At 38.9% G+C, this 26,027-nt stretch overlaps 1 protein-coding gene, 1 long non-coding RNA gene and 1 other non-coding gene across 6 annotated transcripts in view; 2 read left to right on the top strand and 1 right to left on the bottom strand.

The window, feature by feature from the left end:
• The window catches only part of Efhc2 (EF-hand domain (C-terminal) containing 2), a 188,001-nt gene extending 186,314 nt beyond the window's left edge, over window positions 1–1,687 (bottom strand). Inside the window, exons 1-2 of one of the 2 annotated variants that reach the window (NM_028916.5) lie at window positions 1,512–1,579; window positions 880–1,006 (exon numbers count right to left, since the gene is read on the bottom strand). In NM_028916.5, the coding sequence (NP_083192.2) occupies window positions 880–921 (42 nt within the window). In that variant the 5' untranslated portion in view covers window positions 922–1,006; window positions 1,512–1,579. Of the gene's footprint in view, window positions 1–879; window positions 1,007–1,511 lie in introns of both variants that reach the window. The other variant, XM_006527706.4, reaches the window with a different exon arrangement.
• Gm35105 overlaps window positions 1–26,027 on the top strand; it is a 203,063-nt gene that overhangs the window by 66,797 nt on the left and 110,239 nt on the right. The window contains exons 1-2 of one of the 3 annotated variants that reach the window (XR_003953036.1): window positions 1,003–1,253; window positions 1,484–1,537. The exons of 1 other annotated variant lie outside the window; for it this stretch is intronic. This is a non-coding gene — a long non-coding RNA (predicted gene, 35105). Of the gene's footprint in view, window positions 1–1,002; window positions 1,538–26,027 lie in introns of those variants that run through there. One more of the 3 variants, XR_386908.4, reaches the window with a different exon arrangement.
• On the top strand, window positions 6,953–7,056 carry Gm22294. Its single transcript, XR_003953145.1, has one exon. It is a non-coding gene; the product is annotated as a U6 spliceosomal RNA (small nuclear RNA).

A 26,027-nucleotide genomic window follows, 5' to 3' on the forward strand; every position in this document is an offset into this window, starting at 1 on the left:
ACAACAATACTGGCTCTTTAGGGGCAGCAACTCAGATACAGACACTTCAAAATCTGTCAATTCAGTATACTAAGTGTTTTGCAAACTTTGAGCTGAGGTTTACAAACATCTTGAGTGGCTCCATGTGAATCTTTCTCATCAGTGTATATTACCTTCTCCTAAAGACATTAGCAAACCCAAGCAAAAGGCAGTAACCCCTATCAAACAAAAGCCTGACTGGTTTTCCTCCTGTTAGGTATGTGGCTACGTAATACTGAGTTCTTTGATGTTCTAGGGGATTGTAATGTTTTGATTTTGTGCTTTCATCTTGTCCTCCAGGTTTAAGGGCCTGTCTTCCTAGTGTGGCACTAAACTTTATAGGCTAATAGAAGGCTTCCCTATCTGCCATGCTTCCTTCTGTGTTTCTTCTATTTAGTACCAACATTTGTTTTTGCACACAGTGTACTAAAGATAATAATTAGACTCGTGGGTTATAAAGACCAGCTGCCTGAAAGAAAACTACTATCACCACGAAGACCTCAGTTTCCTCAGCTGTAAATGGGAACAAAAAGATCTAATTCAAACAGCTGTTGAGAATATCCAAGGCAATTAAAGCATAGCACCCCACACACATTAAAACACTCAGTGATTCTTTTTATCATCACTGTCACCAACTACTTTGGATGCCCCTGCTACCTGTACTTCGATGTCATGTAGGAAAAGCATTCAGATGCACTTTGAGAAAAAAGGAAGAGGGAACAAGAAGTTTGAGGTGTACTCAGCACACAGGAGTAAAAGGCAGGAGCTAGCTCACAGGTAGGATCTAGTAAGATGAACACTCCCAGATCCTGTTCTAAACCCCAGGATCTGGCCAGGATCTCAGGCTTCCTGCCTACTTACATTGCGGTTAAAGCTGTTGCCAGGCAGAAACGGTAGAGCCATGGCTGTCAACGTCCGATGAGGATGCAGGGTCCAACCAAAGAGAGATGAATGCCCTCAACCGCTGCTTGTTTGACCCCTGCGTTACCTGGAGACCGGAGATAGCGTCATGGAGGGAGGAGGGGCTAAGATAGGCGGGGTAGGGTAGGGGTCTTAGGGCGGAACCATGGTCTGGGAGGGGGTGAGGCGAGACAGAGTGGAGGTGGGGACGACGGGGCGGGGTCGAGTCCGCAGGGCCCCTCCCTCCCCCTCCGCCACCCTGCTAATCTTCTTTCCCTGACCGCCCACCTGCGGAAGCTGCCTGTTTCTGACCCCACTGGTCTTCTGCGCTCACAGTGAGTGCTCGGTTTTCATTTATGCTATTTTCTGCTTTCACTCTTTTTTTTTTTTTTTTCTAGAGCTCATATCCTCCTGTGACCTTCAGCTCACGAAATCTTGACATAGCATTGTTTTGCTATTTTGTTATCAAATGTAGTTAAAATGCCCAGAAACGTACAGAAATCTGACCCTTATGAGCTTACAGAGCTGTGTTGCATTTACACCAGCCTCTATTTTTTAATTAAAGCGTTTGAGATGAATCTAAAACCACTCACCCCCTACTGGGAAACTCATTCCAAAGGTAAGCATGGCCTTCAGTTCTTCCTCTGATCCTTTCTTGTATGACCTAAGTGTGGAAAATCTAAAGTCCAATCAGCAGTGGCCAGGAGCAGGGTCAAGCAGCATAAAACACGATGTCTCGTGCCTAAAATCCTGGCACCCAGGAGGCCTGCGTTCCAAGCCAAACTAGGCGTTACTGTGAAATATGTCAAAAAACAAAACCAAAAATATCAAGACTGCTCCACCAGGCACCCAGATGCCTAGAATGAAAACCTACAGTTAACTGCCCCACAGCCCTGCTGGCTGGGCACCTTAGTGTATTTATCACTCCCTCTGCTATTTCTGTTGAGACCCCTACGTCTAATTACAGCTTGCTTTACTCTATTCCTTGGAAGTGGAGGTAAGGGCAACTGATCATGCTTATAGAGCCTCCCTTTGTCAAATTCAAACTGCAATTGTTACTCTCTGCTTTAAGAAAGGCTGCCTTCCCTTCCCCTGCAGGCCATCAAACTCCTTAGCCAGGCCTAGAGCCACTTTTCATCTGTAGTGTACTGCTTTGACCCTCCTCTCCTCTTTTCCAGCTTCAAGAAACCCCTAGCTGTTTCCACCAGGATCTTCTAGGAATTTGCAAATCACTCTGTGTTCTAGAAACACACCTGTCTTCCCATGCTTCATCAAGGCTTCATCTTTCTTGTTCCAGGATTTGGTTTAGTGTGAAAAGGAGGTACAGAAAGTTTTGCCATTGCTGGGAAATGAATGTTCCCTCAGCTTTGCCTGTACCCCTCCTCCATCTTCATTAAACATAATACACACTACTTGTGCCTTCCTCCTCCTACATGGTAATCATATATTTACTTGGATTTCTGTTAAATGCCTGAAAATTCTTTAAAGACAGAGACTGTTCTTCAACAATCTTCAACTTTATTTTCTGTGTTTATAGAGTGTATATTTTGATTTGCCTCCCACAGACTCCTTCTGTTACAGGCATGCCCTCAAATCAGAATAACTCAAGCCCCTCCTGCCTCCTCTTTTAACCTATGGTTTTTATTTTTGAGATCTTTACATGATGACACATGTGAATAACAGTTCATCCATCTAATGTGCATGCTGTGATTAGAACACAAATCTGCTGTCATCTATTGTTGACAATTACTGTTTTCATTTATTTCACTAATTATTAACACTAATACAGTGAGTGACATAAACCTCTTCTTTTGTTTGCTTTGGGGCTGTTTTGAGACAGTCTCACCACACAGCTCAAGTTGAGCTCAAACTAGGAAACTGTTACTCCTCCTGCCCCTACCTCCACAGTGTTGGGATTATAGATGTATGTCACCAAGCCCAGGTTCTCCTAAATGAGTTTGAAAATCCTTTTCTTTGTTACTTTCTAAAGTGAACTAATTTAAACATATTAGGCGTGATGGTTTGAATATGCTTAGCCCAGGGAATGGTACTATTAGGAGGTGTGGCCTTATTGGAATGGGTTTGGCCTTGTTGGAGTAGGTATATCACCATGGGGCTGGGCTTTGAGAGACTTTCATCCTAGCTGCCTGGAAATCAATCTTCTGCTAGAGGCCTTCAGATGAAGATGTCAAACTCTCAGTTCCTTCTCCTGCACTATGACTGCCTGGATGCTGCCATGCATCTGCCTTGATGATAATGGACTGAATGTCTGAACTTGTAAACCAGCCCAAATTAAATGTTGTCCTTTGTAAGACTTGCCTTTGTCATGGTGTCTCTTCGCAGTGATGGAAACCCTAACTAAGACCCTATGAGAGTTATAGCAACAGAACGGTGATATTTGGGAGGCTGAGGCAAGGGGATCACTAGTTCTAGTGAGTTTAAGGCCAGCCTAGGCTATATAGAGAGACCTTATCTCAAAACAAAAATAATGTTAACAAAAACAAACAAACAAAACAGGCTATGGATGTGGTTCAGTGTAGGATATGGTTCAGTGTAGAATGTTTGCCTAGAAATCACAAGACCACCATTAGAACATAGTACAACTAATTCCCATTTACACTTCATCAAGATTCAACTCTTTTGTCTCTTAGTATATTGGTTTTATTATTTTCTCTATATTTGAACTTTCTTACAGTAAACCTGAAGACACCATTATCTCACCTAAAATGTAAATCATGTCAGCTCTCCAAACAATGTCCTTTTGTCCAGAGTCCATTCTAACATTGTGTTTGTCTCTTAGTTCTCATGGATTGTTAGTCTCCTTTAATCTGGAATAGCTTTTGTAGTTTTTTGCTTTTTGTTTTTTCCTGACCTTGAGATCTTTCAAGACAATAAATCAGATACTGGAGGAAAAAGTCTTCCAGTTTATGATAACTACCATTTCCTTTGAGATATGCCATAAAAGGAAGGCTATATTTCCTTAGTTCAGCAAAGAAGCAAACACATGTCATTGTAATCTTACCATAACTGATGATGTTCACTTAAGATAGGATGCACTACACCAAGTTTTTGTCAATAGAAAGAAAAACAGATATTGATGTACACAGAAAGAAATATGTCACAAGTCAGGAGTTTCCACTGATATGTCTACTTTGAATCAGTACAGTAGAATGCTTGCTCTTGTTTCCCCCTTAGCACATGTATGTGTGTGGTTATATGTATACATGTTCACATATATGTATGGATACATGTGCACATGTATGCAAAAATGAGAGGATGATGTTTGGTGTCTTCCTGGATCATTCTTCACTTAATATTCTGAGCCAGAGTTCCTCAATCAAGCAAAATCTCACTGTTGGGGCTAGTATAACTAGTCACCTTGCCTTGGGGATCCAATGTCTACTTCCTTTATGGTTATAGGATTATGAATACAGGTTTCACAAGTTCTACACAGCTTTTTGTGTGGATATTGGGATCCAAAGTCTAGTCCTTAAGCTTGAGTAGCAAAGACTTTATGTAATGAGCCAGCCCTGGTGTTACCCTTTCTGCATCGCAAGCCTTGGAGGTGAACAAGCACTGACAAAGAAGTGAGTGCTCATTCACTTACTTGTCAAATAAAGGCCACAAAAGAAGTTGTGTAAAAGTGACTTTGATTTCCTCAGATATAACTGTCCTCTAGTAGGCTTACTGCCTCCATCTGCTACCCTAGGCCTATTCCTGAAAGTGTTTAGCCTCTTGAGAATCTAATCAAGGCATAGAATATTTTCAGCCTCTAAGACTTCTGAATAAGCTCATCCTTTCTAGTTCCTTCTGAACTCTTGACTAGCTGGTTCAATGATGCTGTTCCAGCCCAAACTCCTCTCTAAGCCAACTGGTTCAATTTGGTTTCTCTCAGTTTCTCATTGAATTGCTCTGCTTGGCCTCAAACTAACTCTAGCAATCTGTTCTAATCTCTGGCTCCTCATTCTCCAAATCATTCTGTCTTCACCTGTGTATAGCTTGTTCTCTCTGCAATCTGTCTCTGTAAAACTGTCCCAGTAAAGCAATCTCTCTCTCTCTCTCTCTCTCTCTCTCTCTCTCTCTCTCTCTCTCTCTCTCTCTCTCTCTCTCTCCCTCTCTCCCTCTCTCTCCCTCTCTCTCTCTCTCTGCCTGCTCTTAAGTAGTCTCTCCTTCCTGTCTGTTCTCATGAGAGTTGGGCAAACCTCATCTCTGACTCATTCTGTCAAATCTTTCTCGGATTTGTCACTTTGTTGTCCTCTTAACTAGAAGTCATTTTCAAATATGGCTGCTTCTTTCTACCAACTAACTTTACCTACATTGTTTGAGATTAAAGGTATGTACTAGGGGCATGTCTGTATTCCGGCCAGATCATACTTTAATCGAGGGCTTCTCTGCATCCCAACCTCATAACATAGAGGTCCCTAGAAGGTCTTTGGATGTGATCCTCTGCCAAAGCGGCTCGAATTGCTGGATTAAAATTCTTCCAAACAGTTTTAGAGTATCTAACTGATAGGTGGCTTTGTGGCAGATGAATGACTCTGCTTAGTATACAGTTGGCCCTGAGTTTCTTCCCAGTCCCATGAAGGTAAAAAGCATCTAATTTAGGTTTATGTGAAATCCAAATCTACTATAGGGTTCAGTATTTGTTCTCAGCAATTTTCCTTTAGACTTAATGCTTTTAGTCAAAATACCAATCTCAAATATTTTTGGGTGTGTATGCCTCTCTCTTTTTGGGATGCCTATATTATTCATTTGTAAGCCAGTTTGGTTTATTCATCTATAGATACTCCACAGTATTTATTCTTTGTCATATTATATGTAAGCTGTATCTGTCCTATTTTAATCTGGGTAATTTGTCAAGTGATTTTCGTTTTTTTCTTATTTTCATCAGTCTAGCCTACTATCTGTTCTAAAATGTCATTACTTTTCTGCTTTCATACTTATTATTTTCTTCTAGACAGTTTCTTTGGGCACGTTTTATGACTTTCAAAGTTAACACAATTCATGCCTTTCATTTATATTTACTGATATAAGTGTATAAAACTACAGATTTTCTAGTGATCTCTAAAAGTATCCAATAGTCTCAGATATTTACTGCTTTCACTACTTTTTTGCTTTTTTGTTTTTTTTCCCAACACAATGGTTGTTTGATAGAGTTTCAATTTCTAGTTATAAGGCATATATGGACTTTAAATTTTATTTTTATTCTAGCTTAATAGCTGTGCTATCCCTGTGTTAAGAGGGAGGTTTAGAATCCTTCAAATTGTATAGAACTTACTGTGACCTAATATTTATACAATAGAAAAGAAAGGCCTCAATTGTGCTCTAATGTTCAATGAGGGCCACTGGTGTATGTAGTTATTATGTTACTTGATGTTTCTGTGTCATTACTGTGACTGACACCTGATCTTCTTTGTACTGAAAGGCTTCTACTAGCGAAAGTTTCCAACCATATCTCCTTGAACCCTTAGCTATTGCTTCTAGAAGATGATTAGGGAGAGGGATGTATGTAGCTCTTGCTTGGAACGGATGAGGCTGTGAGTTTCATCCCCAGCAAAATAAGTCAATGATGGCTATTTGGTGGCATAGATGTTTATAACTTCTACATTACATTGTAAAATGGTTTTCATAGTTCACCAGTGAAGAATACATACTGCTCTTACTGAAGACTGAGACCTTAGTTCCCTGCACCCAAGTCCATTTCAGTGGCTAACTCTATCTGCCTCTAACTCCAGTTCCATGGAAATTATTTACTCTCTTAAGACATAAGGTATATAACTATTCTCTACTTTCCTAATAATATAATAATATGAAATTTCCTTGTTTTTACATTATAAGGGATGGATCCTAAGACCTTGTACATCCTCAGCAAACATTCTACCACTGAGATGAAGCTTCAGTCCTTAAAATTCTTTCTTAAAGAGATTATATATGACACATAGAAAATTTTATACTAATATGCATAGTTTTACTTATGAAAGATGCATTTATCCTTTTTAGATGTGTATGGTCTTTTTAAAAATTAAGATAAAAGGTACTCACTTTGGCAGCACATATACTAAAATTGGAAGGATTAGAAGATGAGCATGGCCTCTGTGCAAGGATGACACACAAATTCATGAAGTGTTCCATATTTTTGGCTCCAGCCGCATATGTAGCAGAGGATGGCCTTATCTGGCATCAATGGGAACAGATGCCCTTGGTCCTGTGAAGGCTCCATGCCCCAGTGTAGGGGAATGCCAGGGCAGGAAGGCAAGAGTGGGTGAATTGGTGGGGGAGCACCCTCTTAGAATCAGAGGGAAGGGAGATGGGATAGGGGGTTCACAGAAGGGAAACTGAAAAGATAAAGTTTATTCATATATATATATATATATATATATATATATATATATATATATTCTGAGGCTAGTTAGCTCTTTCTGGTAGTATTTGAGATAGCTGCACAGTGGGGGATTTTACTTCTGATACCATAATTCTGGTGAAAATCACATGACTTGGGAAGTCATAGACCTTAGATAGAAGTTACTGTTGTAATTTTGTTCAATCATTGTCTTACTTTTCTATTCCAATGACAAGACACCATGACCTAGGAAGCTTATAGAAAAAAGACTTTATTAGGGGCTTGCATATAGTTTCAAGTATTAGATTCCATGACCATCACAGCAGGGAACATGGCAGCAGGCAATCAGGGAGGTGCTGGAGCAGGATGAAAACTTACATCCTAATCTATAAGTAGGAGACAGAACAAGCTAAGTGGGAAAGGCATTAGCTTTTGAAACTTCCAAGCCCACTCCCAATGACAAATCTCCTTCAACAAGACAATACCTATTAATCCTTCTCAAACAGGTCTACAAATTAGGACCAACCATTCAAATACATGAGCCTATGGGGGCCATTCTCATTCAAACTATCACAATGGCCATGTTGTCAAATTGTCTTCTAAATATTTATGCTTATACCATAAGTCAGAGAAGCTTTTTTGCAGTATGCAGCAGTTAATGCAGAGAGGCATACATTAAGTGCTGAGAACAAGAGACTGTGTAATCATCTCTAAGTGGGTCATCTATATCAACCTCCCCACCCACAAGGCTCAGAGACCACTATGGAAGAAGAAATGGAAAGAATGTAAGAACCCAAGGATGGGGAGGAACACTCTAAAATGCTGTCATCTGGACATGTCATAGCTATCACATTCATGAACTCAACAGCTATGGTTACTGCACCAGACCTACACAAGTTCAAGACAGCCATCCAGAACAGATGGGGGAGGTGCTAGCAAACCTCACTAAGGAGCTATTTGCCACTGATACGGAGTGGGGTCCTTTTATTCCTTTCAAATACATGCTTCCAATGACATCTTACTTCCCACCATACCTTAACTTCTAAGGCCAACTACTGTCTTCCAAAAACATCAAGCTAGAGACAAAGAACAAAGCCTTTAAACTTATGAAACTTTGGATACTATTCTAAAGTCAAACTATGGTATAATCTCATAAGACTTACTTTATAAACACTAAGTCTTATTTTCTTATACTAGTCAACATGGGTCTCCCTTAAGAGAAAATATTAGAATGTTTCCCTTAAAAATAGAACCAAAACATCAGTGGGTGCTCAAATCTCTTCTATAAAATTTGCATAGAATGTTACACCTCTAATTTATCTATTGTGCTGGTTAGATTTTTGTTTGTTTGTTTGTTTTGTTTTTGTTTGTCTGTTTGTCCGTGTGGAAGAGGGAAATCCCAACTGAGAAAATACCTACATCAGAGTAGTCTGCAGAAAACCTGTTGGCATATTTTCTTGATTAATAACTGATATGGGGTGGCACAACCCAGGGTGGTACTAACCCTGGGCAGGTGGCGTCAGATTATATAAGAAAGTAAGCTGAGTAATCCATGGAGAGGGGTTCAGTAAGCATCATCCTTCCATGATCTCTATTTCAGCTCCTGCCCCCAGGTTCTGCCTTGAGTTTTTACCCAGAATTCTTTTCCTGATGGACTGTTATTTGAACATATAAGACACATAAGTTCTTTCTTTCCCAAATTGTTTTTTGTCAGTGTTTTATCATAGCAATGGAAAGAAAATGAGAGCATCTATGCTATCTGATACAGTATAAAGGCTACATAAATAACTGTTACACCTTCTTAATGTTCAGTAATACAGTAGAATAGCCATGGGTAATGAAAATTACATGTTTTACACAAGCTGGCAAAGAATTCTGAATGTTCACAACATGAAGAAATGTCTGAAGTGGTGGATATGCCAATTGCATGATATGATTATTATGTATTAGGTGTATGTATTGGAATACCATGTGATTTGTCCTGAAAAGATCCAATTATTATCTGACAATTTAAAAATACATTTAAAGCAGTTATACAGAGGCATTTAGGAGATACGGTAATATGTATATGATAATGGTAAGGAGTAGAGTCTGTCCATGTTTATTGTTAAATGCCATTTTCAAAAACTCCTTTTGGTTGAATCTAGGGTACAGAGGGCAGATTGTATAGGTCATTTAGTCAACAGTTCTAAACATTGTGTTCACAGGGTCTGCTTCTCTTCTTTCTTGTGTTGGATTACTTTCCTTCATGGTAGATTATTTTCCCATGTGTCAATTAATGTTTATGTTGATCCTGCTTAGGGCAACTCAACAAAGCGGTGCTACATGGAGTGTTTTCTTACTATGTCATAGGCCATATAAACTGCACACTGTTTTGTAAAAACCATATTCTATAAACACAGGTCTTTTGTACTCGGTGGAGCATACTTTTTCTTTAAAGAAAGAGTTCAAATAAGAGACATAGTCATAAGAGTAGAGATTGCCTAAGAAAAATCTAGGGACTAAAACTACCACGCATCACCCCTCAACCTCATGCTCATACCTGCCATCTCTTTGGTGCCTATTGTTATATACACTTTGTGTATATCCCATGCATATTGTCTGTTTCATATGCACAAAGATTTATTTATTTATTATTAGATATTTTCTTTATTTATATTTCAAATGTTATCCCCTTTCCAAGTCTCCCCTCCAAAAATTCCCTCTCCTCACCACTTTCTGCCTGCTCCCCAACCCACCCACTCCTGCTTCCTAACCCAGGCATTTAACTATACTGGGGCATAGAACCTTCACAGGACCAAGGGCCTCCCCTCACTAGGCCATCCTCAGCTACATATGCAGCTAGAGCCATGAGTCTCTCCATGTGTTTTCTTTGATTGGTAGTTTAGTCCCAGGGAGCTCTGGGGTTTCTGGTTAATTCATATTGATGTTCCTCCTATGCAGCTTCAGACCCCTTCAGCTCCCTGGGTACTTTCTCTAGCTCTTTCTTTGGGGACCTTGTGCTCCATCCAATGGATGACTGTGAGCATCCACTTCTGTATTTGCCAGGCACTGGCAGAGCCTCTCAGGAGACAGCTATATAAGGCTCCTGTCACCAAGCTCTTGTTGGCATCTGCAATAGTGTCTGGGTTTGGTGGTTGTTTATAGGATGGATCCCCAAGTGGGGCAGTCTCTAAATGGTTATGACTCAATCTGTGCCCTGAACTTTGTCTCTGCAACTCCTTCAATGAATATTTTGTTCCCCCTTCTAAGAAAGATTGAAGTGCCTACACTTTGGTCTTTCTTCTTCTAGAGTTTCGTGTGTTTTTCAAATTGTATCTTGAGTATTCCAAGCATCTGAGCTAATATCCACTTATCAGTGAGTGTATATCATGTCTGTTCTTTTGTGATTGGGTTACCTCACTTAGGATGATATCTACCAGATCCACCCATTTGTCTAAGAATTTCATAAATTCATTGTTTTTAAGAGCTGAGTAGTATTCCATTATGTAAAGTACCACATGTTCTTTATCTATTCCTCTGTTGAAGGAAATCTGGGTTCTTTCCACCTTCTTGCTATTATAAATAAGGCTCCTATGAAAATAGTGGAGCACGTGCCCTTCTGATATGTTACAGCATATTCTGGGTATATGCCCAGGAGAGGTATTGCTGGATCTTCTGGTAGTACTATATCCAATTTTCTGAGAAACTGCCAAACTGATTTTCACAGTGGTTGTACCAGCTTGCAATCCCACCAGCAATGGAGGAGTATTCCTCTTTCTCCACATCCTCCCCAGCATCTGCTGTCATCTGAGTTTTTTATCTTAGTCTTTCTGACTGGTGTGAGGTAGAATCTCAGGGTTGTTTTGATTTGCATTTCCCTGATGATTAAGGATGTTGAACATTTTTTCAGGTGCTTCTCAGCCATTCAGTATTCCTCAGTTGAGAGTACTTTGTTTAGTTCTGTACCCTATTTTTTAATAGCATTATTTGGCTTTCTGGAGTCCAACCTCTTGAGTACTTTTTTTTCTTTTTTTTATTAGATATTTTCTTTATTTACATTTCAAATGTTATACCCTTTCCTACTTTCCCTTCCAAAAATCCCCTATCCCCTCCCCCCTCCCCCTGCTCTGCAACCCACCCTCTACCATTCCTGGACATGGCATTCCCCTATACTGGGACACAGAGCCTTCACAGGTCTAAGGGACTATCCTCCCATTGATGACTGGTATAGTTCCAAGGAGCTCTGGGGATACTGGTTAGTTCATATTGATGTTCCTCCTATGCAGCTTCAAACCCCTTCAGCTCCCTGGGTACTTTCTCTAGCTCCTTCATTGGGGACCTCGTGCTCCATGCAATGGATGACTGTGAGCATCCACTTCTGTATTTGCCAGGCACTGACAGAGCCTCACAGGAGACAGCTGTATCAGGCTCCTGTCAGGAGGCTCTTGTTGGCATCTGCCTAGTGTCTGGATTTGGTGGTTGTTTATGGGATGGATCCCCAAGTTGGGCAGTCTCTGGATGGTCTTTCCTTCAGTCCCTGCTCCGAACTTTGTTTCTTTAACTTCTTCCATGGGTATTTTGTTCCCCCTTCTGAAAGGATTCTGAGCTTCTGGGCTAATATCTACTCACCAGTGAATGCATATCATGTGTGTTCTTTTGGGATTGGGTTACCTCACTCAAGATGATATCCTCCAGATCCATACATTTGTCTAACGAATTTCATAAATTCATTGTTTTTAATAGCTGAGTAGTACTCCATTGTGTAAATGTACCACATTTTCTATATCCATTCCTCTGTTGAGGGAAATCTGGGTTCTTTCGAGCTTCTGTCTATTATAAATAAGGCTACTATGAACATAGTGGAGCGTGTGTCCTTATTATAAGTTGGAGCATGTTCTGGGTATATGTCCAGGAGTGGTATTGCTGGGTCCTCAGGTAATACTATGCCCAATTTTCTGAGGAACCACCAAACTGATTTCCAGAGTTTTTGTACCAGCTTGCAGTACCACCAGCAATGGAGGAATATTTCTCTTTCTCTACATCCTTGTGAGCATCTACTGTCATCTGAGTTTTTCATCTTAGCCATTCTTACTCATGTGAGGTAGAATCTCAGGGTTGCTTTGATTTGCATTTCCCTGATTATTAAGGATGGTGAACATTTTTTTCAGGTGCTTCTCAGCCATTCGGTATTCCTCAGTTGAGAATTCATTGTTTAGCTCTGTACCCCATTTGTTAATAAGGTTGTTTAGTTTTCTGGAGTCCAATTTCTTGATATATATATATATATTGTATATTAGCCCCCTATAAGATTTAGGATTGATAAAGATCTTTTCCCAATCTTTTGGATACCTTTTGGTCTTATTGAAAGTGTCCTTTGCCTTACAGAAGCTTTGTAATTTTATGAGGTTCCATTTACCAATTCTTGATCTTACAGGACAGGATGGTACTCTTCTGTTCAGGAATTTTTTCCCCTGTACTCATATCTTTGAGGCTCTTCATCACTTTCTCCTCTATAAGTTTCAGTGTCTCTGATTTTATGTGGAGTTCCTTGATCCACTTGGACTTGAACTTTGGACAAGGAGATAATAATGGATCAATTCCCAATCTTCTACATGATTACTGCCAGTTGAGCCAGCACCATTTGTTGAAAATGCTGTCTTTTTTCCACTGAATGGTTTTAGCTCCTTTGTCAAAGATCAAGTGACCATAGGTGTGTGGGTTCTTTTCTGGGTCTTCAATTCTATTCCATTGATATACCTGTCTGTCAATGTACCAGTACCATGCAGGGTTTTTGTTTGTTTCTTTCTTTCTTTGGTTTTGGGTTTTTTGTTTATTTTTGTGTTTTTTTAAATCTCAATTCCTCTGTAGTACAGCTTGAGGTCAGTCATGGTGATTCCACTAGAGGTTCTTTTATTGTTGAAAATGGTTTTTGCTATCTTAGGATTTTTGTTATTACAGATGGATTTGCAAATTGCCCTTTCTAACTCTGTGAAGAATTGAGTTGGAATTTTGATGGGGATTGCATTGAATTTGTAGATTGCTTTTGGCAAGATAGCCGTTTTCACTATATTAATCCTGTCAATCCATGAGCATGGGAGATCTTTCCATCTTCTGAGAACTTCGATTTCTTTGTTCAGAGACTTGAAGTTTTTATCATACAGATCTTTCACTTCCTTAATTAGAATCACACCAAGGTATTTTATATTATTTGTGACTATTTTGAAGGGTGTTGTTTCCCTAATTTCTTTCTCAGCCTGTTTATCCTTTCTGTAGAAAAAGGCCACTGATTTGTTTTAGTTAATTTTATATCCAGCTACTTCACTGACATTGTTTATCAGGCTTAGGCATTCCCTGGTGGAATTTTTGGAGTCACTCCAATATACTGTCATATCATCTGCAAATAGTGATATTTTGACTTCTTCTTTTCCAATTTGTATTCTTTGTTCTCCTTTTGTTGTCTATTTGCTCTGGCTAGGACTTCAAGTACTAATTGAATAGGTAGGGAAAAAGTGGGAAGCCTTGTCTAGTCCCTGATTTTAGTGGGATTGCTTCAAATTTCTCTCCATTTAATTTGATGTTGGCTACTGTTTTGCTGTATATTGCTTTTATCATGTTTAGGTATGGGCCTCGAATTCCTGATCTTTCCAAGACTTTTATCATGAATGAGTATTGCATTTTTTCACATGTTTTCTCAGCATCTAATGAGATGATCATGTGGCTTTTGTCTTTGAGTTTGTTTATATAGTGTTATATATGTTGATGGATTTTCATATATTGAACCATCCCTGCATCCCTTGGATGAAGCCTACTTGATAATGATGGATGATCGTTTTGATGTGTTCTTGGATTCGGTTAGTGAATATTTTTGCATCGATATTCACAAGGGAAATTGGTCTAAAGTTCTCTTTCTTTGTTGTGTCTTTGTGTGGCTTATATATCAGAGCAATTGTGGCTTCATAGAACGAAATGGGCAGAGTACCTTCTGTTTCTATTTTGTGGAATAGTTTGAAGAGTATTTGAATTGGGTCCTCTTTGAAGGTCTGATAGAACTCTGTACTAAACCCATCAGGTCCTGGGATTTTTTTGTTTGTTTGTTTGTTTGGGAGACTATGAGTGACTGTTTCCCTTTTCATTTCTGATTTTCTTGATTAGGATACTGTTCCTGTGTTCTTGGGACCATTTTCTTGGAAAATTGTTTTCCTGCCTTTTACTCTGAGGTAATGTCTATTTGTGTCCCTGAGATGGGTTTCCTGTATGGAGCAAAACGTTGCATCCTGTTTATGTATCATCTGTTAGTCTATGTCTTTTTATTGGGAAATTGAGTCCATTGATATTAAGAGATATTAAGCAAAAGTCTTTTTTGTTTTTTTTAAATATTTTTTATTATGTATTTTCCTCAATTACATTTCCAATGCTATCCCAAAAGTCCCCCATACTCTCCCCCCCCACTCCCCTACCCACCCATTCCCACTTTTTGGCCCTGGCATTCCCCTGTACTGGGGCATATAAAGTTTGCGTGTCCAATGGGCCTCTCTTTTCAGTGATGGCCTACTAGGCCATCTTTTGATACATATGCAGCTAGAGTCAAGATCTAATGATGCCATGTAACCTTGGTTTCTGTTGCCTCTGTTCTTATGCTTGCTTCCCGCCATCTGATTATCTCATGTGCTCCCTGCCCTCAATATATCTGATTGGAGCCTGTCCTTCCTGTAATCCCAGTTGAGGCAGAATTTCTCAGAGTCCAGCTTTCTTGGTGATCCTGTGATTGTGGGATACTGTGATGTTGAGATTCTGGGTGTTTCAGAGTTCTTTGCAGTCAAGTTTCCTCTGAGACCCTGAGATCTTGGTGTGACCAAGCTCCTGAGATCCCAGGATTCTGGGATCCTGGGATCCTAGGATCCTGGGCATTTTAGAGCACCTGGAAGTGGTACCTCCTCTGGGGACTGTGGGGCTGTCCACTGAATTTTAAACCAAGGTAGACCAGCGCCAACTGGAAGGAACCTGAGCCACTGATCAGGTGGGGTTCCTGTGTTTGTGCTCCAGCTGTCCCCAGGCACCCTGTTTCTATTGGAACAGATGTTGTATTCCACTCACCAGTGATCCTGGGTGTGCTAGGGTGCCTGTGGGGTGGAGAGTCCTCTGGAAACCGTGGGACTGACCACCAAGTATGGGCCCAAGGTGTCCTGGTGCTAGTGCTGACCTGACCAGAAGGGCACAACGATTTATTGATCCAATAGTTGTATTTAAATCATTAGTTATTGAACAAGTATCTTGATGGATCAGGACATTTCCCAGTAACTGCAATAAAGAAATGACTTGGGTTCTTGCTTATCTTTACCCCAGTTCAGGGACCATTCCAGTCAAGCACTCTGTTAGGTAGAGTGACATTTCCAGATACCTCAGATCCAAGATTCTTGGGTGTTTGTAGTTTAGAAATTGTAGCTTCTTATGTTCATTTTCACTGAAGCGTGTACATCTTCCTGTTCTGTCTCCCAGCTTAATCCACCACTAAGCATCATCTAAAAGTGATTTATAAGACACCCCTAGAAATAACCAAACACATCTTGGGGCATGCCAAGACCAGTGCTAGGCAACACAGTTATTGATGTTCAAAGAGTTTGTTGCACATCCACATAAGAAAAAAAAAAAAAAAAGTTCAACGAGGCCAACAACTCTAACATTTTTAGGCAAGCTCTAACTGGCCTAGAAGCAACTAAATACTTTGCTGAGGTAGAGAATTTCTTTTGAAAAATGAGGTTATTTTACATGCTGGATCCTATCTACAAGACGCAGAAGAATATTCTGTGCAACCTTTTTTTTCTCCTCTGGGGCAAACTTGCCTGTCAGCTCCTCTCTACTTGAATGCTCTCCTCAATAATCTTCCCTGTTCTCCTCCACTCCTGAAAACCAAATACTCTTCTCTATCATTGTTTCCTTGAAATGGTTTTATCCACATTTCAGTCTCTCATCCTGAACATCGAAAGAATTAATACCACTTATTCACAAAAACAGAAAAAAATGGGAACATAGTAATTCATTCTGTTAGACCAGTATTTCTCTGACACCAAAATCAGACAAAGCTATCACCAGAAAAGGAAACTGCATCATTTCTTACCAATAAAGACTCAGAAAGAAATGAAAAACTGGAGTACATTTCAGTGGTAGAGTGCATGTCTGGCATGCAAAAGTCCCAGATTACATACACCCTTAGCTACATTGAAAAAGAAACAGAAATCTTCAATAAAAATACTAGTAAAGCAAATCCAGTAACATAAAGAATTATAGAGCTAAAACCAAGTGGGATTTGATTCAAGAATGCAAAGTTTGCTTAGCATCTTAAAAGAAAATGATGTAATGTCCCATATTAACTGAATGTGGGGAGGGTCCCAAAAATACTGGTGGCAGCTGAAGGCATTCTCAGTATGAAATGACCAAAAATTAACACAAAATCAAATAGATATCAAATAGATAGTGAATCCAATATTATGTTATGTCTTCACTATTGCCTTATTTATGAACATACAGCACTCTGTACATTTTCATGCCACAGAACACTAACCAGAGCTCAGCTCAGATGTGATATTCCTTTAGGTTATGAGTTGTGGTTTTTTTTTTTAAGTTCTCTGCTGTTTTAAAAAATGTGCTTTTCCATATTTATTCCTCAAAAGCAAAATTGGAGAGAATAAAAATTGAAACAAACTTACTAGGGAAACTTTAGTCATAGCAATTATTTTTCCCTATTTGTCTAATTTCTAGTATATGTCACATTTTCAGGATAGCTCAATGGTAGTATACCACTGAGTATATGTAGATCCTAGTATGTTTAGGACCCTGACTTTGATCTCTAACATCACAAAAAAAATCATGTTTAGGTGAACAAAATAAAGCCTATTGGGCAATTCTAACCCATTATTATTGATACTAAATATTTATGCACCGAGATTTTTTTTTTAACATGTGCATTCTGATTCGGGATTAGTACAGTATTCCTGTCATTGGTTAATTTTCAATTATAATAAAGGACTTTACCACTTTGTTTATTTTTATATTTTGTGTGTGTTATGTACACATATGTACTACATGTTTGTGTGTCAAATCCTCAGCCAAGATTTAATTCTTTATGTAAAAATGGTCACATCTATCTCCTTAGGAAGCAAAGTTGATATAGTTTTCAATGATGGGTAAAATTATATATAAGCCAAAGAATTCTTTAACTTTCTTGTGATTTATGATAAACAAATAAATGCTTGCTTTATACATAGCTATTTTATATTCTAATATACCTAGGGACACACAAAAATTTCTTGCTCAAACAGGGCTCACAAATAGAAAGAAATTGAAGAAGCCCTGAGATAAAGGATAAAACCTACATGATCACACAAAGGAAAAAAAAACCTGACAAAACCCAGCAACCCTGTTTTTCTACATAAACACTCAACAAACTAGGAATAGAAGTTACTTCATGGAGATGGATGTAGACCTTAGTAGTATACCATGTAATTAGTGTGGTGCTAGCTACCAGGAATCTCAAAGCTGGATGCAGAGGGTGAGTTGCAGAGCCAAGCAGATTCTCTACAAGTTTGAGGTCGGCGTGATCTATATATCAAGCTTTGGTATGACTCTGTTTCAAAACAAAAACAAAAAATGGAGAAAAAAAACCTACAAATAACCCAGTTTATTGTAGTATTGGGGGGAATTCATTTGTTTTGTAGCACTGTGGATTGAATCCAAAACCTCATGCATGCTAAACAAGTAATCTCCCATGGAGCTATATACTGCACAACAGTTGACTAATTTTAAACATTGTTACTGGGTTAATGAGATGACTCAGCATATAAGGAAGAGCCCTTACTTCCCAGCTTGATCACTTGAGTTCAGCTCCCTAGATCTACATAGTGAGAGAAAAGAACTTATTCCCTGGAGTTGTCCTCTGACTTCCATTTGTGATAGTGGAGAGTGGTACAGTGTGTGTGTGTGTGTGTGTGTGTGTGTGTGTGTGTATGTGTGTGCAAAATAATAAATAAATAAATAAATAAGGGTAAAACAGTGTAAATGATACAAAGAATCAGAGTAGACTTTTTTCTTTAAAAGAACAAAAACAAATGGCCAATAGTGACAAAGGAAGTAATTACTGAAATGCAAATCAAATCTACAATATTGCTTTAGAACCATTTAGATGATTACAAAATGAAAAAAAATTACAAGTATTGGTAAGGATATAGAGAAATAGGAGGCCACATATATCACTGATAGGAGTACCATTTAGTTACCCCCTAAAAACACTGACTTAACATACCCCAATTCTAGATATACAATCAAAAAACCAAAAACACAGCTGCACAAAAAAATGTACAGGAATGCTTTCAGCATAATTAGTCATAACAGCTAAAAGTTTAAATAAATGAAATGTCTACCACTTGATGACTAAATAAACAAATTGTGTAATATGTGCACAGCAGAACGTTATGCTGTCATGGAATGAAATGAATGAACTGCCACATACTGCAATGTAGATGAATATTGAAAACCTTATGCCAAATGAAAAGAGTCAGACACAAATGGCCAACTATTAGTTGAAATATCTAAAATAGGCACATTAACAGAAACAAAAAGACTAATGATGAATGGAGAATAGGAAGTGCCTTCTGCCACTTTATTAAACCAGCATAATTCTGTACCTTCAATCTAAATATTTGTCCTTATGCCCACAGATAGGTGTAGTCCTCACTCCACATCAAGGGAACTTCTCTTTGCAAAAGATAGAGACTGCTAGAGATAGGGGAAAGCCTACCAGGCAGGCCTCAACCCAACACAAAGAACTACAGGAAACTAAGGAATACAGAGAGCAGGAGAAATAGTTTTTCACAGGGAAAAACCACAACAATTGGTTATCCAATGTTAAATGTTCAGCTCTGAAAATACCCATATCAGTAACATTATATAGACTAAGCAGGGTGTTTGTGTGTGTGTGTGTGTGTGTGTGTATGTATCAACAAAGAAAAAGAGGTCATAAATTTGAGTAAAATCAAGGGGTTATATTGAAGGGTTTTAAGGGAAGAAAGAGAAGAGTGAAATGATGTAATTATATTATAATCTCAAAAAATAAAAAAAATACATACTCAGAGAAGGAATGATAGGCCTGCAAGTTGGCTCAGTAGGTACAGCGTTTGTTCACCGAGTCTGAGGTCCTGAGTTGATATCCAGGAACTACATAGTAGAAAGAGAGAATGAACTCCCACAAACTGTCCTTTGACTTCCACCTGTGTGCCAGAGCATGAGCCCACATGAACACACTAAGTAAATAATGTAATTTAATGCAGTTAATACATTTAACAGTTAATACATTTAGTAATAAGTGGCAGCTAATACATTTCTTTTAGTTTTGATTTCGATAATTCTGAACTAGTAGAGCAATGTATAATTTTATAACATAATAATAGTCACTAAATTATTTTTAGCATGAATACTTTTTCCTTTATTAAAAATATATTTTTTCTCTTATATGATATATCCTGGTTGCAGTTTCCCCTCCCTCTCCAACTCCCACTTTCCCTGACACCTCCACTTCCATCTGGATCCATTCCCTTCTGACTCTCATTAGAAAACAGACAGGTTTCTAAGATACATAATAATAATATGAAATATAAGATAAAACAAAAAAAAAGCCTAACACATCAGAATTGAACAGAACAAACCAACAAGAAAAAGAGCTCAAATGAAAGCACAAGAGTCAGAGATCCATTTGTTTGCACAGTCAGGAATCTCATAAAATCACTGAAATGGAAGTTAATAGTATATATGCAAAGGACCTGGTACAGACTTGTACAGAACCATGCATGCTGCTTCAGACTCTTTGGGTTCATATGAACATTGATCATGTTGATTTAAAGGTCCTTGTTCTGGTGTCCTCCATCTCCTCTGCCTCTTGAAAGCTTCCCTCTTCCTCTTCCACAAGATTTTCTGAGCCTTGCCCACTTCCTCCCTACCTATTCAAAATAGTACTTGAAGTTCTAGCCAGAGGAATTCGACAACAAAAGGAGATCAAGGGGATACAACTTGGAAAGGAAAAAGTCAAAATATCACTATTTGCAGATGATATGATAGTATATGTAAGTAACCCCAAAAATTCCACCAGAGAACTCCTAAACCTGATAAACAGCTTCAGTGCAGTAGCTGGATATAAAATTAACTCAAATAAATCAATGACCTTTCTCTACACAAATGATATATGGACTGAGAAAGAAATGAGGGAAACAACACCCTTCACAATAGTCACAAATAATATAAAATACCTTGGTGTGACTCTAACTAAGGAAGTGAAAGATCTGTATGATAAGAACTTCAAGTCTCTGAACAAAGAAATTGAAGAAGATCTCAGAGGATGGAAAGATCTCCCATGCTCATGGATTGGCAGGATTAATATAGTAAACACGGCTATCCTGCCAAAAGCAATCTACAGATTCAATGCATCAGAATTCCAACTCAATTTCTCACTGAGATAGAAAGAGCAATTTGCAAATTCACCTGGAAAAATAAAAAACCTAGGATAGCAAAAACTATTCTCAAGAATAAAAGAACCTCTGGTGGAATCACCATGCCTGATATTAAGCTGCACTACAGAGCAATTGTGATAAAAACTGCATGGTGCTGGTACAGTGACAGACAGGTGGATCAATGGAATAGAACTGAAGACCCAGAAATGAATCGACATACCTATGGTGACTTGATCTTTGACAAGGGAGCTAAAACCATCCAGTGGAAAAAAGACAACATTTTCAACAAATGGTGCTGGCACAACTGGCGGTTATCATGTAGAAGAATGCACATTGATCCATTCTTATCTCCTTGTACAAAGCTCAAGTCTAAGTGGATCAAAGACCTCCACATAAGACCAGAGACACTGAAATTAATAGAGGAATAAGTGCGGGAAAGTCTCAATGATATGGGCACAGGGGAAAAATTCCTGAACAGAACAGCAATGGCTTGTGCTCTAAGATTGAGCATCGACAAATGGGACCTCATAAAATTGCAAAGCTTCTGTAAGGCAAAAGACACTGTCAATAAGACAAAAGGGTCACCAACAGATTGGGAAAGGATTTTTACCAATCCTAAATCTGATAGGGGACTAATATCAAATATATACATAGAGCTCAAGAAGCTGGACTCCAGAAATTCAAATAACCCCATTAAAAATTGGGTTCAGAGCTAAACAAATAATTCTCACCTGAGGAATACTGAATGGCTGAGAAGCACCTGAAATATTGTTCAACATCCTTAATCATCAGGGAAATGCAAATCAAAACAACCTTGAGATTCCACCTCACACCAGTCAGAATGGCTAAGATCAAAAACTCAGGTGACAGCAGATGTTGGCGAGGATGTGGAGAAAGAGGAACACTCCTCCACTGCTGGTGGGATTGCAAGCTTGTACAACAACTCTGGAAGTCAGTCTGGAGGTTCCTCAGGAAATTGGACATAATACTACCAGAAGATCCAGCAATACCTCTCCTGGGCATATACCCAGAAGAAGTTCCAACTGGTAATAAGAACACATGCTCCACTATGTTCATAGCAGCCTTATTTATAATAGTCAGAAGCTGGAAAGAACCCAGATGTGCCTCAACAGAAGAATGGATACAGAAAATGTGGTACATTTACACAATGGAGTACTATTCAGCTATTAAAAACAATGAATTTATGAAATTCTTGGAGAAATGGATGTATCTGGAGGATATCTTCCTTAGTGAGGTAACCTAATCATAAAAGAAGTCATTAGATATGCACTCACTGATAAGTGTATATTATCCCAGAAACATAGAACACCCAAGATACAATTTGCAAAACAAAAAAATCAAGAAGAGGGAAGACCAATGGGTGGATACTTCATTCCTCCTTAGAATAGGGAACAAAATACCCATGAAAGGAGTTACAGAGACAACGTTTGGAGCTAAGACGAAAGGATGGACTACCCAGCGACTACCCCACCTGATGATCCATCCCATAATCAGCCACCAAACCCAGACATTATTGCATATGCCGGAAAGATTTTGCTGAAGGGACCCTGATATAGCTGTCTCCTGTGAAGGTATGCCAGTGCCTGGCAAATACAAAAGTGGATGTTCACAGTCATCTATTGGATGGAACACAGGGCCCCCAATGGAGGAGCTAGAGAAAGCGCCTAAGGAGCTGAAAGGGTCTGCAACCCTATAGGTGGAACAACAATATGGTACCCCCAGAGCTCGTCTCTCTAGCTGCATATGTAGCAGAAGATGGCCTAGTCAGCCATCACTGGGAAGAGAGACCCCTTGGTATTGCAAACTTTATATGCCCCAGTACAGGGGAATGCCAGGGCCAAGAAGCGGGAGTGGGTGGGTAGGGGAGCAGGGCAGGGGGAGGGTATAGGGAACTTTGGTGATAACATTTGAAATGTATATAAAGAAAATATCTAATTAAAAAAAAAGATTTTCTGAGCCTTGAGGTGAGGGGCTTGATGAAAACATCCAATTTAGGGCTGAGTGTTCCAAGGTCTCTCATTCTCTGCATAATGCCTAGCTATGGGTCTCTGTATTTTTTGCCATATGTTGCAGAAGGACCCATCTCTGATGATAAATAAACATGACACTGATCATATCGGCTTATCTGAGTCTTGGATGCCTCAAGAGGGATGATTTTTTTCTAGTTCAAGCCAGTTACTGGCAAATTTTATTTTTTTAACAGCTGAGTAATACTCCACTGTTTAAATGTTCCACATTTTCTTTATTCATTCTTTGGATGAGGAACATCTAGCTTGTTTTCAATTTCTGGCTATTATAAATAGAGCAGCAGTGAACATGGTTAAGCAAGAGTCTGTATGGTAGGATGAAGTGTCCCTAGTGGTATGGCTAGAGCTTCAGGTGTATCAATTCCCATTTTCTTGAGGAACCACCATGCCAATTTCCGCAGTGGCTGTACAAATTTGCACTTCTACCAGCTATGTATGAGTGATCTGTTTATTCCACATTCTTGCTAACATGAACAGTGACTTATTTTATTGATCTTATGTGGGAAGCTGCATACGCCATTACAAGATGGCGCTGGCTACCACTGTCCACCACCCATGATTGTGGGTAAACAACCAATGTGCACATGTGCAGTAGAGTTTTTTGCCGAGTCACTGCCTGGCCTGAGGCATATTAATGAGGTACTGGTAGCATAACCAATCAGGTATGGACACGTCACTCCTAGGCCTATATAAGCAGCGCCATTTCTGGGGCTCGGGGTCTTTCACCTACACAGTCCACTCCCAATAAACGTGTTGCAGACGGATCCTGTTGTGGCGTCTTACTTGCTGGCAAGTCGGGCGGGCGTCCCACAAAAATCTTATCCTTCTGACAAGTGTAGGATGAAGTCTCAAAGTAGTTTAGATTTGTATTTACCTGATGGCTAGGGATGTTGAACATTTCTTAAGTATTTCTCAAACATTTGAGTTTTCTCTATGGAGAATTTTCTGTTTAGGTCTGTCCCAATTTTTTTTTAATTGAGTTGTATTTTTGATGTATAGTTTCTTATATATTCAGTTTCGTGAAGTTATTAGTTGCTGATCTTGGCTTGCGTTAATGGTGTTCCATTCAGAAAGTCTTTTTCCTGTACCAATACGTTTAAGGTTACTACTCAATTTCTCCTCTGTCAGATTCAGTGTATCTGGTTTTATGTTGTGGTCTTTGATCCATTTAAACTTGAGTTTTTTGCAGGGTGATTAGTGTTGATCTATCTGCATTCTTCTATATGTAGACATCCAGTTTGACCAGCACTATTTTATGCTGTATTTTTTTCAAATCTGTATTTCTGGTTTCGTTTTTAATAAACCGATGTCCACGGGTGTGTGGATTTATGTCAGTGACTTCAATTTGATTCCAGTTCAATTTGATTCCATCAACATGTCTATTTTGTGCCAATACGATGCTGCTAGTACTATATTACTGTATTACCATATTACAGTATAGCTCTGTAGTACAACATGAAATCAGGAATAGTAATACCTCCAGCGGTTCTTTTATTATTCAGTATTGTTCTAGCTATCCTGCAATTGTGTTGATATAAAGATGAGTATAGTTCTTTCAAGGCCTGTAAGGAATCGTTTTGGAATTTTGATGGGGATTGCATTGAATCTGTAGACTGCTTTTGTTAGGATGGCCATTTTTACAATGTTATTTTTACTAATCCATGATCTTAGGAGATCTTTACATCTTCTGATATCTTCTTCAATTCTTCCATCTTGAATTTTTATCATACAACTCTTTCAATTGGATTCAGCTTGTAAATATTTTTCATAATATTTTTGCATCTGTGTTCATAAGAGAAATTGGTCTGTAATTTTCTTTCTTTGTTTATGTGGTGACCGTGGCCTCATAAAATGCCCCTTCTGTTTCTATTTTGTGGAAGAATTTGATGAGTATTGACAGTAACTCCTCTTAGAAAGTCTCATAGACTTCTGTACTAAACCCATCTGACTCTGGGGTGTATTGGGTTGGGAGACTTAATGTCTGCTTCTTTTTCACTAGGGGTTATACATCTGTTCAAATTTCTTATTCGAATTTCCTGGCTCCTTCTCATTCTCTAGCTCTTTATCTTTCCCTGCAACCTGTCTCTGTAAAACTGTCCAGGCATCCCCTGCCTTTTTTTTTCTGTGCTGCTCTTGTAGATTGCATCTCGTTCCTGTCTGTTCTCATGAGTTGGATATATCCTATCTCTGACTCAGTCTGTCAAATCTTTCTCTGATTTGTCACTTTGTCTATCCCTTAATTAGACTTCACTTTCAAACATGGCTGCTTCCTTGTACAAACTAACCTATGTACATTGTTTTGCATTAAAGGTGTGTATTAAGGTTATATGTCCCTGTATTCCAACCAGAGGGATTAAAGGGGTGTTTGTATTCCAGCTGGGTCACACAGGCCTAGATTGCCTTTGAATGTTATCCCTCACCAGAGCAGCCATGTTGTTGGATTAAAATTTCTCTACAATTACTGTTTAGAGATATCCATGAACAGTTTTTTTATTGCTGTTAAGTTGGTTTTGTTGTCGTTGTGGTGGTGGTGATGATGGTATATGTATATGTTTCCCCTTTTTTGATTTCCTGGTCTGGAATTATTTATTCTGTGTGTGTGTGTGTGTGTGTGTGTGTGTGTGTGTTTGTGCATTTTTTTGGGGGGAGGCAAGGGTGTAGTTGGCTCTTTAGGTTGGAGTTTATCTTCGTACACCCTTTGTAGAGCTGGATTTATAGATAGGTATTAATTAATTTGGTCTTATGTTTTTTTCTCCATCTATGGCAGTGGTTCTCAAACTTGTCTAGTGCTATAACCCTTTAATAAAATCCCTCATGTTGTGATGATCCTCAACCATAAAATTATTTTCATTACTATATCATAACTGTGATTTTGCTACTGTTATGAATCATAATATAAATGTCTGATATGTAGGATAGATGATATCTGATCCCTCAAAGGTGTCACAACCCACTGGTTGAGAACTGCTGCTCTATTTCTATTATTCTTAGATTTGGTTTTTTTGTGGTGTTCCACATTTTCTGGATAATTTCTGCCAGGAGCTTTTTACATTTAACATTTTCTTTGACCAGTGTTTCTCTTTCTTCTATCATGTTTTCAGTGCCTCTGATTCTCTCTTCCATCTCCTGTATTCTGCTGGTAAAACTTGCCTGTGTGATTTCTGTTCAAGATCCTAAAATTTTCATTTGTAGATTTCCCTCAGTTTGGGTTTACTTTCTAGATTCTGTTTCTACTTTCCTTCTACT

This window comes from Mus musculus, chromosome X (genome assembly GCF_000001635.26).
Source record: "Mus musculus strain C57BL/6J chromosome X, GRCm38.p6 C57BL/6J".
Taxonomy (NCBI): Eukaryota; Metazoa; Chordata; class Mammalia; order Rodentia; family Muridae; genus Mus; species Mus musculus.